This window comes from Argiope bruennichi, chromosome 7, assembly GCF_947563725.1.
Source record: "Argiope bruennichi chromosome 7, qqArgBrue1.1, whole genome shotgun sequence".
Taxonomy (NCBI): Eukaryota; Metazoa; Arthropoda; class Arachnida; order Araneae; family Araneidae; genus Argiope; species Argiope bruennichi.
The window spans coordinates 38,267,683-38,288,032 of record NC_079157.1 but is presented as its reverse complement, the minus strand read 5'-3'; the positions used below and the strand labels follow the sequence as shown (position 1 = coordinate 38,288,032).

Here is a 20,350-nt window from a genome sequence, read left to right as displayed (position 1 = left end):
GTGTTTTACAGAAATATAATTTTTTGGTTCTAAAACATCTGGCTGTAGCCATTCCAGTATATACATTCTCTGTCTAATAATACTAAATATAAAACTCTCCTGCTTTTGTTGATTACAAATAAAATTTAATACATTCAGCCATCCTGACGTTTCAACTGCCCTCAATTAAGCCAAATATTAATTACATTATAATAAAAAAAATGAAATATAAATATAAACCATAACCATAACTGGCTACTCCGACCCGCCCGCCACAGCGAAAGCAACGCTAGAGGGTAATATGGTTGAGTCCTAAGAACTCTCACCGGCCACGATACAAAGCTTACCGAAGGAATTACGTTTCATCATCGATAGGAGGTAGCTGACTCCCCCCATTTCTGTAAACACCAGGGTGGCGAGAGCCAACCACCCTACCGGAAGCTTCTCATCTTCATTTCTCAGGTGCCCCCGGTGGGATCAAACATAAATACAAAACATAATGAAATAAAAATAGAAAATGAAGTAATTAAAATTAAATATAAATAAAATGAAATGGAATATAAATTACAAAGAATCTCTGTTATACACTGGTTTACATGTTTACATACATGACTCCTTTGCGCCGTCGCCATCGCCTTTTGAGTTTGTCATCATAATGGCGCTGGAATTAACATTATCTCCCAACTTTTCCAAGCTCTTAACTGACTAGCACGAACCATAGGGGCATAAATGCGCCATTGCTAATTTCTAATTTTGAGATTTTTTTATGCATCACTATGAAGTATTTCTGTGAGAACCATTGGTGGTTGAGTTTTTGTTGATTCTCCTCTCGGCTTAGGATTTCTTTTTACTACTACGATTTCTCCTCTATCAAAGTCTAATATGCCAGTTTTTTTTATTGTAATACTTTCATTTCCTCTTGCTCCTTTATGAGCTTTTTTTGTCTTCCTCTGAGTTGTAATTCTTTTAAATAGTTCTAATCTCCATTTTCCTCATCAGAAAATAACATAAAAATCCCATCTTAACTCGTAACAGGGGTGGTTTGGTATATCAGGCCACTAAAGATGAACTTTCGGTCACCCCTTATTCTGCTTTTAGCTCAATCGCATGGATTGACCCTGTAGCTTCGTGTTTCATGACTTTCACTACACGTAGACTTTTTCAACCGATGGTTTTTTAAAAAAATATTTCATCTATTTCTTTGCGCGACGTCTGTGAGACCGTACCTTCCTTTTAGTGTTCCAATATTATTCGCTTAGCAAATGTCTCTAAAACTTGGTCCTCAAAATATCATCCAACCTATTGATCCCCTCATGAAGCAGAGCTCAAGAGACTTTTAAATGAAGTAAAAAGAGATTTCAGTGACGAGAATAATTGTACAGAAGATTTTTTTCGATGAAAGTTGGCATTCGACTGATTGTGATATGTATGTTCAAATATACTTAATTTTCTAGTGATAATGTATGTATTAAATATATTTATATACTGAGAGAAATATCTACAGAATTTATAGGCTGATTTTTATACTACTATTTAACCTGCATGTTAAAAATGCCCTCGAAAATCGTGTTACAAAGTCATACAAACCGATAAAAAAAGTCAATTTTTTCCCATTGTCATTTTTTTATCATATAATTGTTGAATTTTCCATTATATAGTTTTCTATATACCTTTGTATATTGGAAAAAATCAATATGATTTAAAAAGTAGAAGTAACATGTTTTTTCAAGAATGTTTGTTGTAACATGTAATTTGAGAAAAAAATGTATATACAAACGCAATTACTTTTTTCAATAACATAATATATATTTTGAATAATATATTTTGAAAAATTTCTAAAACATATTTATATATCAAGAAAAAATATCTGCAGATACTAATACATTCATTGGAAAATTTAATATGAGTGTAAAGAAAATGCGGTCTCTTAGACCGCACTTTCCCAGTTAAGTCCTAAATTTTCATCTTCCCAGTTAAGAGTTAAATCTTGGCACATATCAATGAAGAATTTGAAAAGGTGTTTTCCCAAGAGTTTTACTCAAGATGTTGTGCAAGTTTCTTCCTGTTCCCTTAGTAAATTTCTGATTTCAATTTTACAGGTTCTTTAGATTTCGATGCGTGCACTCTCGATGAAGTATTTGCCGCCAGCTTCATTGGCGCGGAAATAGGGCTGGAAACGGACGCTTCTCAAGTGTGCGGTTGTCGTATCGTACTCGACTTGCAAGGCATGTCATGGCGGAAATTCAAACACTTCGTCAAACCTTCATTTCTCCGTTGCTTCGCTAGATGCATACAAGTAGGTATTAGTAAGATTTAAAAAAATAGAAGTTGGTTTATCGCCAGGCGCACTTAACACTTGCATTATTCAAAAACACTTACAGGAAATTACTAATCTTGAAATGAACGCGAATACAAAGACAACTAATATACAGTCAATACGAAACAGGCAACACACAGCAGCACACTACAACAGGCAGTAGCCCACAAGTAGTAATCGGTAGTAATAACAACCATAGCACACAAAGCGACCAGACAGAATTCACAAAGCGACCAGACAGAATTACGGAGAGAATCTGCGTAACTACTCTCTACGTTCACTCCAAACGTCTGCAATTCTCCACTGTCTCCTCGCTTTAGCTGTATCCAATTGCCGACTCACTACCACACGACTGGATACTCCATAGACGACTTGATGCTGCTTCTACAATAAACATCAGGATTCGGCACACAGCTCAATTCAACAATAGCTTGAGCTCCACATAACACTCGCTCTTCGCTGGACTGATCCAACTATTCGTCGTTGACTCTTTCTATGTCTGTGTACAAGACTGACTTCGGCTTGAGACTGCCGCCTTTTTATAATTCCCGGGGTCGGACAGAGAAGGTTCTGGAACAATCAGGCATATTTCGGTCCCTATTGGCTGAATTTCTAAAATTCTGGAAGTTTCCAGTAATATCTATTTTATCGCCAAAGTCATCAAGTTTGACACCAAGCTCTGGATCACTGATTCGGCGTCCGATTAGCATCCAACTGAGTTTATATTAAACGGTCTTTCGAATGATTGAACTAACCATGCTGGGAAGCAATATTACAGATTTGCAACAATATTAACAATGGTAGGCAGTCAAAGTCAAAAAATTGCAATATTGTTTTTCTGGGTGAGCCAATATGTATGGCGACTTGGAACTATTTGTATTCTCAAAAATGATGAAAGGACATCCTAAAGTAGATATCGGCCTTCCTAATTACCACATTTAGCGAGAACTCTTTAAAAAATATTTCATTTTGGGGACCGCGCTATATTCTTAAAACTAATGATAGATGTATCTGTTTGAATTCCTTTGACACGATGGTCGTAGAACATAAAATATGACAAGCCATTATGAGATCTATTTCGGATAATTAAGTTTATTTTTTAAATTTGCAGAATTAATTCATTCTAAATGCATTTCATAAATAACAAAACTGAACCAAGCATTAACACCTTTGCTTTGAGTTTTCCCTAAAAACTGGTATTCATATCATGTCAAACAGCAAATGATTATCGTTACAATGATTTTTTTTATCATTGTTTAATCTTTCTTTTTGAATGATGCTTGATTATTTTCACTTACAGGGTGGGCAAAAAGTCCGTAAAAACTTTAAAAAATTATAAAACCCGGAAAATTAAACAAAATAGAAAACGGTTTGCAGATTTAACATCGATAAGTCACGGGATAGTTTTTAAGATAAGAAAAAAATAATTCAAAAAAGAGCCGATAGGTGGCGTTTCGTATATAAGTGAAAGAAAAGACACTCAAATAACAAAAATATAGTTACCAAATCATTTATTCTTGTAATATGTGTTACACATATCCACCACCACAGGTGATTACCCATTGCAGGCGTATCACAAATCCAACAACGGCAGAGTGCATTTTGTCTGGCTGTATACATGACAGCTCTCGGAGGATTGAATCTTACAATTTCGACAGATTGGATGGAAGGGGATCGATACACTCTGGATTTTAAATTTCCCCATAGCCAAAAGTTTTATAGTGGCAGATCTGGAGACCAAGGAGGCCACAATGGAAGCTTGCAACCTCTGCTAATGATTCCTCAGCAATTTCTGCTAATCCCGTGACCTATCAATGCTAAACCTGAAAACCGTTTTTTTATTTTGGTTATTTTTTCAGGTTTTATAAATTTTTAAAGTTTTTATGGACTTTTTTCCCATCCTCCATTTTTAAGACATAGGGAAAGAAAGATAAGAAATATTATTCGATGATTTTCTGATCAGCCACAGAAACACCAAAGAAATAAGAATATTAACCATCATATACAGGAGAAGACTTCAATGATTTGTCATGGTAAGAATAATGAGGAAAGAGACTGATGGATAAATTTGTGCCAAGATTCATGCTCCTAAAAGGGGGACTAACAAAAAAGAGGGATTTACATGCTGGTCGAAAGATTAGCATGGATTCTAAAAGTTGTTGTTTTAGACAAAGATAAGAATACATAATTCCAAAAGTCGTTTAAAGCAAAGACAGGCATTCATGTTTCTAAAAGTCATGATTTTAGACAAAAGCAGATACTAATGATTCTAAAAATAGTTGCTTTAGACAAAAAAATAAACATACATAATTTTAGAAGTTGTTTTAGGCAAAGACAGGCACTCACGATTCTAAAAGTCATTGCTTTAGGCAAAGACAGGCACTCACGATTCTAAAACTCATTGTTTTAGGCAAAGACAGGCACTCATGGTTCTAAAAGTCATTGTTTTAGGCAAAGACAGGCACTCATGGTTCTAAAAGTCATTGTTTTAGGCAAAGACAGGCACTCACGATTCTAAAAGTCATTGCTTTAGGCAAAGACAGGCACTCACGATTCTAAAACTCATTGTTTTAGGCAAAGACAGGCACTCATGTTCTAAAAGTCATTGTTTTAGACAAAGACAGGCACTCACGATTCTAAAACTCATTGTTTTAGGCAAAGACAGGCACTCACGATTCTAAAAGCATGGATTCTAAAAGTTGTTCTTTTAGACAAAGATAAGAATACATAATTCCAAAAGTCGTTTAAAGCAAAGACAGGCATTCATGTTTCTAAAAGTCATGGTTTTAGAGAAAAGCAGATACTAATGATTCTAAAAATAGTTGCTTTAGACAAAAAAATTAACATACATAATTCTAGAAGTTGTTTTAGGCAAAGACAGGCACTTATGATTAAAAAAGTCATTGTTTTAGGCAAAGACTTATGATTAAAAAAGTCATTGTTTTAGGCAAAGACAGGCACTTATGATTAAAAAAGTCATTGTTTTAGGCAAAGACTTATGATTAAAAAAGTCATTGTTTTAGGCAAAGACAGGCACTCACGATTCTAAAAGTCATTGCTTTAGGCAAAGACAGGCACTCACGATTCTAAAAGTCATTGTTTTAGACAAAGACAGGCACTCACGATTCTAAAACTCATTGTTTTAGACAAAGACAGGCACTCACGATTCTAAAACTCATTGTTTTAGGCAAAGACAGGCACTCACGATTCTAAAACTCATTGTTTTAGGCAAAGACAGTCACTCATGGTTCTAAAAGTCATTGTTTCAGATAGATACTAACAATTCTAAATATTATTCTTTTAGATAAAGACAGACACTAATGATTCTAAATATCATTTTCAGCAAATGCAGGTATTATGCAAAAGTTATTGATTTAGATAGAAGCATGCATAATTCCAGAAGAACAGGAACTCATGATTCTAAAAGTCGTTGTTTTAGACAAATGCAATCATGCATAACTCCAAAAATCTTTTTAAGCAAAGATAGGCACTCAGGAATTTAAAGGTCTGTGCTTTTCAGTTATAAAAATATACATTTAAATCTCAAATAAAATTCTAAGTCGTGAAGAATCATTAAAAGCCCGTAACAAGTATCAAACTGACTCTTTCAAAAAGGGTTTCTGTAAACTTCCTTCAGGGGAAACAAAAAGTTAGGATTTCTTGGGTAAAACAACATGAATAATAATCCAAATAATCATATTTGTTAATTGATTGAAAAGGTTATTTTCATTATTTATGTTTTGTTTCACTTTTAGGACGTCCTACCTTGTCGGGTGAAAGGCATTCATGCTGTGAACCAACCCGTTTACTTTGATATAGCCTTCAACACAATGAAACCCTTCCTGTCCCAGAAGATAACTGAAAGGGTATGGTAGCGCTTCATTGATTTAACATATAAATATCTACTGATAGCATCGTATATTTTGCCATTGTGACTCATATAGAAATATTTATTCCTTTCACTTCATTTCGTTTTATAAATCTCCACTAACAATAACTACTGAATGTGTATTTGAAGATTGGAGCTCTAAAGAGTAGACCGTTTAATTTACAGCTACCAAATTTGCCGGATATATACCTTGAAAAAAAAAGAGGGTACCAGGTCAGATTTTTAAAAAAATTAATTAAAATTTTCATTAATTAAGAAGTAAGCTAAATTTTGACATTTTTCCTCAAAAAAATAATTTTTTTTGAAAATATCGCTACACAAAATTAAATTTTATACCCTTTTAAAAAATTTTTAAATTGTATTTTAATGATAGCAATTTTATAATTTGGTGAATTTAGAAATTTTTTGAAAAAATATTCCCAACAACAGGTTACATAGTTACCGGAAGTTGGAACTGCTTCCATTGTTTCATCAAATATTAAAACGCTGGGTTTTCTACGATTGTTGAAATCCAGTCGGGGGGCACCCCGAAATGAGAATAAAATGCTTCATGCATGGTGGTTAAATTTCGCCACCCTGGAGGCTACACGAAAAGATGGAGGTCTGACTCCTCCCATCGATGACGGAACGTACTTCCTTCGGGGAGGGTCGTACCGTGGCCGGTGATGGCCCTTAGGAATCAATCACAGTTCCTCCAATGTTGCTGTAACGGCGATCCTGTCATTCAGTATTTATTATCTGTGTGTCTTCGGGCGGGTCGGTGAATCAGTGATATGATTACCATTGCTGATTGCGAAGGGGAAAAAATGTTAGACATTCGATTAGCTTACAAGATGAACAAAAAAAAATGAATTTACAATGCCACGAAATTTAGTAGATAGTTAAATAGGGTATTTGCTTATTTAAAAATGCTATGATGTTATTGGATTGTCTCCATCAGAAAGATTCGTATATGCAATATACAGAATAAGTAAGAAAATTTAATTAGGATAATTAAAATAACACTGCCTGAATGTCAAACAGTTTGGCAGAATCATAAACACGAACTTATATTTGCTAACTCTTAAAACAAATGTGACTAATATTCATTGATGAACCAGTTGGTCACCTGAGACGACTAGTTTTAAATAAAAGATTTTATTTTTGCAGTAAAATTCATATCATTTTCATTTCTTCATCAGAATCTTTTTCCATTGTTGAAAACTAAGGAAGAAAATTTTTGCTCATTATTTACGCAGTATACATGAGAAAGCAGAAAGTAATATTGCGATACTCTAAAAGACAACATGCTATTTGATGTCCCAGTAGCTAAAGTCTTTAATGATCAAATGAAGTTATGGAACCTCAGCTCCATTATAAAAGTATATGTATAAGTATATGTATGGACAATTAATATCATCATTTGGATAATCCTAATAATGTTATTAATTGTTACCCAAAAGATTTAGTTTTAACTCAAACAAACGAAAATCAACTTAAAGCTAATTTTTTAGATTTAAATATAGAAATTGATAATGGAAAAACTTTAATAGGTATTTATGATAAAAGGGATGAATTTAACTTTAAAATAATTAAACTTAGTAGCTACCATTCTAATTTCAACTCTAAAATTTTCAAAAATCTTATATTTTCACAATTTAACAGGATTTAAAAAATTTGCAATAATAAAATTTCTTATATTTTAGCAACAAACCATCTCCTTAAAAACTTAACTACTAACGAATTCCCCCAAAACTTTTGCAATATAGAAGTTTTGATAAAAGAGGGTCCGTCTAATTTCTGCTTTCCTCCGGTTTGTTAGCTTTGAGTTTTAACTCAACAGATGGCGCTTCAATTTTGATGACGATGCATTATGACGAAACGTGGTAGGCGTATATAGCCTTAAACTAGGAAAAATTAATTTTACTTTAATTTAAGGAAGCGCAATTGCACTAACAAGTTTTTACCTCGCGCTGTCTTTTGGAATTGTACTTTCAATTAGTAAGTATTTTGCTTTCTTGTTTAATTGATTGGTTCTATTTTCATGGTTTTTTTGTGGTTTGATTTGCTGTGTTCTTATTTAGATTGTTTCTTGGAAATGATTTTACTTCTTTTAGTATAATTATCTTTAATCTTGTGATACTAATTTTATCTCCAAAACCTCAATTTTCCGGGATTTTCGGGTCACGAGGGGTCAGTTTGGTGGACGAAAGTCAGACCCCTCACTAAAAAAAACCCTGGTTTGAATCCTTGCCTGAGGGTGACCCTTGAAAAAGTCTTCAGGTCGGATTCATTTTATCTTTCTTGTTGATTCTTTGACTGTAAACTTAATATTTATTTCTAATTCTATTTTGATTAAGTTCATTTGTATTTTAGTTGTAGCAGCATTAGCGCTTTCTAAATAAAATGTATATTTTATTATATAGATTCAAGAAATTTTATATTGGTGAATTTATAAATTTACTACCAGCTATAAATTTACACTCTCAATTGAATTCTTTAAAAATATTATTTAACTCTTCCAATATTTAATAGCCAGGACTCAATCACAAGACCGGATATAGAATTTCATCTATTTAAATCATTGTTTAGTTTAGATACATTAACGGCCCATTTTAGGGCTAAAATCGTTTATTTTCATAAGGGAAAGTAAAAAAAAAAAATAAAAAAAGAGCTATAAGTGCAAGTATTTCTATAAACATTTATTTTGAAATAAAAGATTTAAAAATTTAATTATTTATGTTGTTGTTACTTATCCCCTTGGATTGAACACCAATTCAAATCAAGTCCAAGAGATCGTTTCGCATGATAAGATTATAAACTGACTCCGCCTCATTTACCAGCTGCCTCACAGAGGCGCAAACACAGTCAATGATATGAGAGGGAGAAGCGGTAGCCGAGCAGTGGCAAGAAGTATACATCTTTTGGCCTCTGATGAATAAAAGACTTTCTATATGGCCAGACATTAGCCCAGATAAGAGCATTTGAACACTCCTTGGACTGGTACACACCAGAGACAAGCCTGTATGTTATTGTATTGTATAAGCGACTACCAGCCTACCAGTCAAGCTCTGGGGGAATACTTCATTTCGTTTTAGTTCTTAGTTTAAACAATGCCTGCATCTTAGCAGTCTGCAGTCTGATGAAGAAAAGACTTTCTATATGGCCAGACCTTAACCCAGATAAGAGCGTTTGAACACTTCTTGGACTGGTACACACCAGAGACAAGCCTGTATATTATTGTATTGTATAAGCGACTACCAGCATACCAGTCAAGCTCTGGGGGAATACTCCATTTCGTTTTAGTTCTTAGTTTAAACAATGCCTGGATCTTAGCAGTCTGCAGTCTGATGAAGAAAAGACTTTCTATATGGCCAGACCTTAACCCAGATAAGAGCGTTTGAACACTTCTTGGACTGGTACACACCAGAGACAAGCCTGTATATTATTGTATTGTATAAGCGACTACCAGCATACCAGTCAAGCTCTGGGGGAATACTCCATTTCGTTTTAGTTCTTAGTTTAAACAATGCCTGGATCTTAGCAGTCTGCAGTCTGATGAAGAAAAGACTTTCTATATGGCCAGACCTTAACCCAGATAAGAGCGTTTGAACACTTCTTGGACTGGTACACACCAGAGACAAGCCTGTATATTATTGTATTGTATAAGCGACTACCAGCATACCAGTCAAGCTCTGGGGGAATACTTCATTTCGTTTTAGTTCTTAGTTTAAACAATGCCTGCATCTTAGCAGTCTGCAGTCTGATGAAGAAAAGACTTTCTATATGGCCAGACCTTAACCCAGATAAGAGCGTTTGAACACTTCTTGGACTGGTACACACCAGAGACAAGCCTGTATATTATTGTATTGTATAAGCGACTACCAGCATACCAGTCAAGGTCTGGGGGAATACTCCATTTCGTTTTAGTTCTTAGTTTAAACAATGCCTGGATCTTAGCAGTCTGCAGTCTGATGAAGAAAAGACTTTCTATATGGCCAGACATTAGCCCAGATAAGAGCATTTGAACACTTCTTGGACTGGTACACACCAGAGACAAGCCTGTATGTTATTGTATTGTATAAGCGACTACCAGCATACCAGTCAAGCTCTGGGGGAATACTTCATTTCGTTTTAGTTCTTAGTTTAAACAATGCCTGCATCTTAGCAGTCTGCAGTCTGATGAAGAAAAGACTTTCTATATGGCCAGACCTTAACTCAGATAAGAGCGTTTGAACACTTCTTGGACTGGTACACACCAGAGACAAGCCTGTATATTATTGTATTGTATAAGCGACTACCAGCATACCAGTCAAGGTCTGGGGGAATACTCCATTTCGTTTTAGTTCTTAGTTTAAACAATGAATGGATCTTAGCAGTCTGCAGTCTGATGAAGAAAAGACTTTCTATATGGCCAGACATTAGCCCAGATAAGAGCATTTGAACACTTCTTGGACTGGTACACACCAGAGACAAGCCTGTATGTTATTGTATTGTATAAGCGACTACCAGCATACCAGTCAAGCTCTGGGGGAATACTCCATTTCGTTTTAGTTATTAGTTTAAACAATGCCTGGATCTTAGCAGTCTGCAGTCTGATGAAGAAAAGACTTTCTATATGGCCAGACCTTAACCCAGATAAGAGCGTTTGAGCACTTCTTGGACTGGTACACACCAGAGACAAGCCTGTATATTATTGTATTGTATAAGCGACTACCAGCATACCAGTCAAGCTCTGGGGGAATACTCCATTTCGTTTTAGTTCTTAGTTTAAACAATGCCTGGATCTTAGCAGTCTGCAGTCTGATGAAGAAAAGACTTTCTATATGGCCAGACCTTAACCCAGATAAGAGCGTTTGAACACTTCTTGGACTGGTACACACCAGAGACAAGCCTGTATATTATTGTATTGTATAAGCGACTACCAGCATACCAGTCAAGCTCTGGGGGAATACTTCATTTCGTTTTAGTTCTTAGTTTAAACAATGCCTGCATCTTAGCAGTCTGCAGTCTGATGAAGAAAAGACTTTCTATATGGCCAGACCTTAACCCAGATAAGAGCGTTTGAACAATTCTTGGACTGGTACACACCAGAGACAAGCCTGTATATTATTGTATTGTATAAGCGACTACCAGCATACCAGTCAAGGTCTGGGGGAATACTCCATTTCGTTTTAGTTCTTAGTTTAAACAATGCCTGGATCTTAGCAGTCTGCAGTCTGATGAAGAAAAGACTTTCTATATGGCCAGACATTAGCCCAGATAAGAGCATTTGAACACTTCTTGGACTGGTACACACCAGAGACAAGCCTGTATGTTATTGTATTGTATAAGCGACTACCAGCATACCAGTCAAGCTCTGGGGGAATACTCCATTTCGTTTTAGTTCTTAGTTTAAACAATGCCTGGATCTTAGCAGTCTGCAGTCTGATGAAGAAAAGACTTTCTATATGGCCAGACCTTAACCCAGATAAGAGCGTTTGAACACTTCTTGGACTGGTACACACCAGAGACAAGCCTGTATATTATTGTATTGTATAAGCGACTACCAGCATACCAGTCAAGCTCTGGGGGAATACTCCATTTCGTTTTAGTTCTTAGTTTAAACAATGCCTGGATCTTAGCAGTCTGCAGTCTGATGAAAAAAAGACTTTCTATATGGCCAGACCTTAACCCAGATAAGAGCGTTTGAACACTTCTTGGACTGGTACACACCAGAGACAAGCCTGTATATTATTGTATTGTATAAGCGACTACCAGCATACCAGTCAAGCTCTGGGGGAATACTCCATTTCGTTTTAGTTCTTAGTTTAAACAATGCATGCATCTTAGCAGTCTGCAGTCTGATGAAGAAAAGACTTTCTATATGGCCAGACCTTAACCCAGATAAGAGCGTTTGAACACTTCTTGGACTGGTACACACCAGAGACAAGCCTGTATATTATTGTATTGTATAAGCGACTACCAGCATACCAGTCAAGCTCTGGGGGAATACTCCATTTCGTTTTAGTTCTTAGTTTAAACAATGCCTGGATCTTAGCAGTCTGCAGTCTGATGAAGAAAAGACTTTCTATATGGCCAGACATTAACCCAGATAAGAGCGTTTGAACACTTCTTGGACTGGTACACACCAGAGACAAGCCTGTATATTATTGTATTGTATAAGCGACTACCAGCATACCAGTCAAGGTCTGGGGGAATACTCCATTTCGTTTTAGTTCTTAGTTTAAACAATGCCTGCATCTTAGCAGTCTGCAGTCTGATGAAGAAAAGACTTTCTATATGACCAGACATTAGCCCAGATAAGAGCATTTGAACACTTCTTGGACTGGTACACACCAGAGACAAGCCTGTATGTTATTGTATTGTATAAGCGACTACCAGCATACCAGTCAAGCTCTGGGGGAATACTTCATTTCGTTTTAGTTCTTAGTTTAAACAATGCCTGCATCTTAGCAGTCTGCAGTCTGATGAAGAAAAGACTTTCTATATGGCCAGACCTTAACCCAGATAAGAGCGTTTGAACACTTCTTGGACTGGTACACACCAGAGACAAGCCTGTATGTTATTGTATTGTATAAGCGACTACCAGCATACCAGTCAAGGTCTGGGGGAATACTCCATTTCGTTTTAGTTCTTAGTTTAAACAATGCCTGGATCTTAGCAGTCTGCAGTCTGATGAAGAAAAGACTTTCTATATGGCCAGACATTAGCCCAGATAAGAGCATTTGAACACTTCTTGGACTGGTACACACCAGAGACAAGCCTGTATGTTATTGTATTGTATAAGCGACTACCAGCATACCAGTCAAGCTCTGGGGGAATACTCCATTTCGTTTTAGTTATTAGTTTAAACAATGCCTGGATCTTAGCAGTCTGCAGTCTGATGAAGAAAAGACTTTCTATATGGCCAGACCTTAACCCAGATAAGAGCGTTTGAGCACTTCTTGGACTGGTACACACCAGAGACAAGCCTGTATATTATTGTATTGTATAAGCGACTACCAGCATACCAGTCAAGCTCTGGGGGAATACTCCATTTCGTTTTAGTTCTTAGTTTAAACAATGCCTGGATCTTAGCAGTCTGCAGTCTGATGAAGAAAAGACTTTCTATATGGCCAGACCTTAACCCAGATAAGAGCGTTTGAACACTTCTTGGACTGGTACACACCAGAGACAAGCCTGTATATTATTGTATTGTATAAGCGACTACCAGCATACCAGTCAAGCTCTGGGGGAATACTTCATTTCGTTTTAGTTCTTAGTTTAAACAATGCCTGCATCTTAGCAGTCTGCAGTCTGATGAAGAAAAGACTTTCTATATGGCCAGACCTTAACCCAGATAAGAGCGTTTGAACAATTCTTGGACTGGTACACACCAGAGACAAGCCTGTATATTATTGTATTGTATAAGCGACTACCAGCATACCAGTCAAGGTCTGGGGGAATACTCCATTTCGTTTTAGTTCTTAGTTTAAACAATGCCTGGATCTTAGCAGTCTGCAGTCTGATGAAGAAAAGACTTTCTATATGGCCAGACATTAGCCCAGATAAGAGCATTTGAACACTTCTTGGACTGGTACACACCAGAGACAAGCCTGTATGTTATTGTATTGTATAAGCGACTACCAGCATACCAGTCAAGCTCTGGGGGAATACTCCATTTCGTTTTAGTTCTTAGTTTAAACAATGCCTGGATCTTAGCAGTCTGCAGTCTGATGAAGAAAAGACTTTCTATATGGCCAGACCTTAACCCAGATAAGAGCGTTTGAACACTTCTTGGACTGGTACACACCAGAGACAAGCCTGTATATTATTGTATTGTATAAGCGACTACCAGCATACCAGTCAAGGTCTGGGGGAATACTCCATTTCGTTTTAGTTCTTAGTTTAAACAATGCCTGGATCTTAGCAGTCTGCAGTCTGATGAAGAAAAGACTTTCTATATGGCCAGACATTAGCCCAGATAAGAGCATTTGAACACTTCTTGGACTGGTACACACCAGAGACAAGCCTGTATGTTATTGTATTGTATAAGCGACTACCAGCATACCAGTCAAGCTCTGGGGGAATACTCCATTTCGTTTTAGTTCTTAGTTTAAACAATGACTGGATCTTAGCAGTTTGCAGTCTGATGAAGAAAAGACTTTCTATATGGCCAGACCTTAACCCAGATAAGAGCGTTTGAACACTTCTTGGACTGGTACACACCAGAGACAAGCCTGTATATTATTGTATTGTATAAGCGACTACCAGCATACCAGTCAAGCTCTGGGGGAATACTCCATTTCGTTTTAGTTCTTAGTTTAAACAATGCCTGGATCTTAGCAGTCTGCAGTCTGATGAAAAAAAGACTTTCTATATGGCCAGACCTTAACCCAGATAAGAGCGTTTGAACACTTCTTGGACTGGTACACACCAGAGACAAGCCTGTATATTATTGTATTGTATAAGCGACTACCAGCATACCAGTCAAGCTCTGGGGGAATACTCCATTTCGTTTTAGTTCTTAGTTTAAACAATGCCTGCATCTTAGCAGTCTGCAGTCTGATGAAGAAAAGACTTTCTATATGGCCAGACCTTAACCCAGATAAGAGCGTTTGAACACTTCTTGGACTGGTACACACCAGAGACAAGCCTGTATATTATTGTATTGTATAAGCGACTACCAGCATACCAGTCAAGCTCTGGGGGAATACTCCATTTCGTTTTAGTTCTTAGTTTAAACAATGCCTGGATCTTAGCAGTCTGCAGTCTGATGAAGAAAAGACTTTCTATATGGCCAGACATTAGCCCAGATAAGAGCATTTGAACACTTCTTGGACTGGTACACACCAGAGACAAGCCTGTATGTTATTGTATTGTATAAGCGACTACCAGCATACCAGTCAAGCTCTGGGGGAATACTTCATTTCGTTTTAGTTCTTAGTTTAAACAATGCCTGCATCTTAGCAGTCTGCAGTCTGATGAAGAAAAGACTTTCTATATGGCCAGACCTTAACCCAGATAAGAGCGTTTGAACACTTCTTGGACTGGTACACACCAGAGACAAGCCTGTATATTATTGTATTGTATAAGCGACTACCAGCATACCAGTCAAGGTCTGGGGGAATACTCCATTTCGTTTTAGTTCTTAGTTTAAACAATGCCTGGATCTTAGCAGTCTGCAGTCTGATGAAGAAAAGACTTTCTATATGGCCAGACCTTAACCCAGATAAGAGCGTTTGAACACTTCTTGGACTGGTACACACCAGAGACAAGCCTGTATATTATTGTATTGTATAAGCGACTACCAGCATACCAGTCAAGGTCTGGGGGAATACTCCATTTCGTTTTAGTTCTTAGTTTAAACAATGCCTGGATCTTAGCAGTCTGCAGTCTGATGAAGAAAAGACTTTCTATATGGCCAGACATTAGCCCAGATAAGAGCATTTGAACACTTCTTGGACTGGTACACACCAGAGACAAGCCTGTATGTTATTGTATTGTATAAGCGACTACCAGCATACCAGTCAAGCTCTGGGGGAATACTCCTTTTCGTTTTAGTTCTTAGTTTAAACAATGCCTGGATCTTAGCAGTCTGCAGTCTGATGAAGAAAAGACTTTCTATATGGCCAGACCTTAACCCAGATAAGAGCGTTTGAACACTTCTTGGACTGGTACACACCAGAGACAAGCCTGTATATTATTGTATTGTATAAGCGACTACCAGCATACCAGTCAAGCTCTGGGGGAATACTCCATTTCGTTTTAGTTCTTAGTTTAAACAATGCCTGGATCTTAGCAGTCTGCAGTCTGATGAAAAAAAGACTTTCTATATGGCCAGACCTTAACCCAGATAAGAGCGTTTGAACACTTCTTGGACTGGTACACACCAGAGACAAGCCTGTATATTATTGTATTGTATAAGCGACTACCAGCATACCAGTCAAGCTCTGGGGGAATACTCCATTTCGTTTTAGTTCTTAGTTTAAACAATGCCTGCATCTTAGCAGTCTGCAGTCTGATGAAGAAAAGACTTTCTATATGGCCAGACCTTAACCCAGATAAGAGCGTTTGAACACTTCTTGGACTGGTACACACCAGAGACAAGCCTGTATATTATTGTATTGTATAAGCGACTACCAGCATACCAGTCAAGCTCTGGGGGAATACTCCATTTCGTTTTAGTTCTTAGTTTAAACAATGCCTGGATCTTAGCAGTCTGCAGTCTGATGAAGAAAAGACTTTCTATATGGCCAGACATTAGCCCAGATAAGAGCATTTGAACACTTCTTGGACTGGTACACACCAGAGACAAGCCTGTATGTTATTGTATTGTATAAGCGACTACCAGCATACCAGTCAAGCTCTGGGGGAATACTTCATTTCGTTTTAGTTCTTAGTTTAAACAATGCCTGGATCTTAGCAGTCTGCAGTCTGATGAAGAAAAGACTTTCTATATGGCCAGACCTTAACCCAGATAAGAGCGTTTGAACACTTCTTGGACTGGTACACACCAGAGACAAGCCTGTATATTATTGTATTGTATAAGCGACTACCAGCATACCAGTCAAGGTCTGGGGGAATACTCCATTTCGTTTTAGTTCTTAGTTTAAACAATGCCTGGATCTTAGCAGTCTGCAGTCTGATGAAGAAAAGACTTTCTATATGGCCAGACATTAGCCCAGATAAGAGCATTTGAACACTTCTTGGACTGGTACACACCAGAGACAAGCCTGTATGTTATTGTATTGTATAAGCGACTACCAGCATACCAGTCAAGCTCTGGGGGAATACTTCATTTCGTTTTAGTTCTTAGTTTAAACAATGCCTGCATCTTAGCAGTCTGCAGTCTGATGAAGAAAAGACTTTCTATATGGCCAGACCTTAACCCAGATAAGAGCGTTTGAACACTTCTTGGACTGGTACACACCAGAGACAAGCCTGTATATTATTGTATTGTATAAGCGACTACCAGCATACCAGTCAAGGTCTGGGGGAATACTCCATTTCGTTTTAGTTCTTAGTTTAAACAATGCCTGGATCTTAGCAGTCTGCAGTCTGATGAAGAAAAGACTTTCTATATGGCCAGGCCTTAACCCAGATAAGAGCGTTTGAACACTTCTTGGACTGGTACACACCAGAGACAAGCCTGTATATTATTGTATTGTATAAGCGACTACCAGCATACCAGTCAAGCTCTGGGGGAATACTCCATTTCGTTTTAGTTCTTAGTTTAAACAATGCCTGGATCTTAGCAGTCTGCAGTCTGATGAAGAAAATACTTTCTATATGGCCAGACCTTAACCCAGATAAGAGCGTTTGAACACTTCTTGGACTGGTACACACCAGAGACAAGACTGTATATTATTGTATTGTATAAGCGACTACCAGCATACCAGTCAAGCTCTGGGGGAATACTCCATTTCGTTTTAGTTCTTAGTTTAAACAATGCCTGGATCTTAGCAGTCTGCAGTCTGATGAAGAAAAGACTTTCTATATGGCCAGACCTTAACCCAGATAAGAGCGTTTGAACACTTCTTGGACTGGTATACACCAGAGACAAGCCTGTATATTATTGTATTGTATAAGCGACTACCAGCATACCAGTCAAGCTCTGGGGGAATACTCCATTTCGTTTTAGTTCTTAGTTTAAACAATGCCTGGATCTTAGCAGTCTGCAGTATAGAAGAGGAGGCGATTGGGACTTCCTTCCTTGGCCAGAGCACTTGCAATTTCATTTCCGTGGATGCCCACATGAGAAGGTATCCACTTTATGCTCCCTGACCCGGTAATTTGGAGATAATGTCTTGGCTCAACTTCTCAAGAATGTGTGGCCTGTCTTTTAAGTATTGTATTGAGTATCGTATTGTATAAGCGAATACAATTCTGTACTAACTAGGATATACGGGCCTGGATATTTGATAGAAGTATGAATATGTTAAGAAGTATGAACATGCAGGGAACGATACGAAATATCTCATTATTTAAAAAAAAACATTATTATTATTTCTGGCAAGGGTTCGAAATATTGCATATTTTCGGCATTTTTTTTTTTTCGCCTCCAGCTAACGTCTTTTTAATAAGTGGCATTTTCTATCAATTATATGCACGCACTTTCAAGGAAGAATGAATTCAAACCAGTGAAAATGGTTCTCCGAAACTTTCTCGTGTATTTTCTGATAAATCAATTGATAATAGGGCCTTGTATTATGAATTTATTGTCAATGATGAACAATAGTTACAAAAGAGCTACTGAACACGATCTTTGGCGACTAATCGCTGGATTGCGGTTATAACACCGGAGCACCAGAACACAAAATGTATATTTTATAGTTCTTTTCCCGACAAAATGAATGTTTTGTAGTCAAACTACAAATTAGTCACAAAATTACATACCAAACGTCATATATTTAAGTCAATGTGTCTTTGAGATACCGGTTTTACATGTCTGTGAAAATGCAGACCGATGGACGGTCAAAATTTTGACGGCATTAATTAATTTAGTAATACCTAAGGGCCTTGTCTCTCTTCACAAGAAATAAAAGTGCTATTACAAATTATATTATTATAGCATTCTAACTGGAGAGCATGCGTTTTAAGTCGAGAAATCATTCTTGTTTTTTTGAGGCAGAGAGTTGCGACAACGTTTTATTTTCAAGTATATCTAGAAAATTAAGGTTGTAAAGGTGCAGGTGTCTATTGATAACATATCTATAAGTTATGAACCGTCAAAAGAAATAAAACTCGGCGAAATAGTTACAGTAATTTGGTCTGGGGGAATCTGGAGCAATCTTTTCTCATTGTGAATATACAGTGCATTATTGTTTTGTAAGATATCTTGCACAAATGAACGATAGTGTTTTTGAGATTTGAAAAAATGGACCGGAAATGAAATTGACATCATTAAAAAAAGTAATGTTTGAGTTTTAAAATATTGCAAAGATAATTTTTATGCGATAATGATTTTGAAAATTTTGAATATCAATTCCCATTGGCAAGTCACATTACCACAGAAAGTTTAAATGAGTACAAACCCTACTTTTGTGTTCATTTAAACTTTCTATGTAACGTCAATTTCTTCTTGTCTTGATTTCTTTTACTCCTTCTTTCTTCTGACTGAATCCAAGTTCCTGCAATACGGTGAGCCTTCTTCCAAGCATTTCTAATAATATTTTGTTCTTTTAGGCTCATTTTCATGGAGATGATTATAAGAGCTTGCACGAGCACATTCCTCCAGAGGCACTTCCTGAGGAACTGGGTGGCCACTTGGGGAGGAAGGACTTTCAAGACTTCCGGACGATGATGTTGCAGAATACCCCCCTGATAGAGAGGCTTAACACCTACATCTACAATGGAGTACAATCGAAACAAACATGCAGAGCTGAACAGAATTCTAACACAACTACGAGGAACTTGTTTAAAGTGTTAAGTGTATGAAGTAGTTATGACTGTAGCATTTAACGCCGGGTTGAGATAGTGTTTTTCATGTAAAGCTCTGATGTGGAGGTGCAAGTGAAATTTCTTACAGCATGGAATTCCACTTATTAAATATCGTTGTCGTTGCCACAATCCTTCGACAGATGCCAGACAAGGACTGAAAGCATTCATGTTGCCCAATTCGCGTACTCCCCTGCTACTTTAAAGACCTGTTTGACATGGAATCCTTGCTATTAGATTTGTGAGCAAATCTTGCTTTTCTAAGCCTGACTTAATTGTGGAGCATATCTGTATAATCGAAATATGTAGATGGGAAAGCAATCTGAGAAAATATGTGTGTTGTTTTTTAAAATATTCACTAAATAAATATTTATTATTCTAAACATATGTTGAATTATTTTACTAGTTCACTTGCTACTTGGAGTAACCATTTTCCTTTATCAGATTGTTAACTTTTTAAGCTATTAATATGGAATATTAAAAGCATGAATTTAATTGAATCGATCTTCCTATTGCGCAAATTAAAAAATGCATATACCAAGAAATAAACAGAAGTGAAAAATTCTTCTGTAGGGTAAGATCTAAGTAAAGCTGTTTCTATTACCTTAATTTTAGAATTAATAAAAGGACCCGTTTGAATGCTGCGATGATTAAGCTTGAATTTCATTATAACATTAAAAATTTCATATTGTGTTTCAAATATAATTCGTAATTGTTTTTTAAATAAAGAAAAGTGATACGGAAATGAAATAGATATCATTAAA

At 36.7% G+C, this 20,350-nt stretch overlaps 1 protein-coding gene across 1 annotated transcript in view; it reads left to right on the top strand.

Moving 5' to 3' along the window:
* The window catches only part of LOC129976426 (alpha-tocopherol transfer protein-like), a 42,052-nt gene extending 22,083 nt beyond the window's left edge, over positions 1–19,969 (top strand). The window contains exons 3-5 of the mRNA XM_056089986.1: positions 2,079–2,275; positions 6,052–6,162; positions 19,335–19,969. Coding sequence (XP_055945961.1) covers positions 2,079–2,275; positions 6,052–6,162; positions 19,335–19,586 — 560 coding nt within the window. The 3' untranslated portion in view covers positions 19,587–19,969. The remainder of the gene's footprint in view (positions 1–2,078; positions 2,276–6,051; positions 6,163–19,334) is intronic.
* Positions 19,970–20,350: the final 381 nt, after the last annotated feature.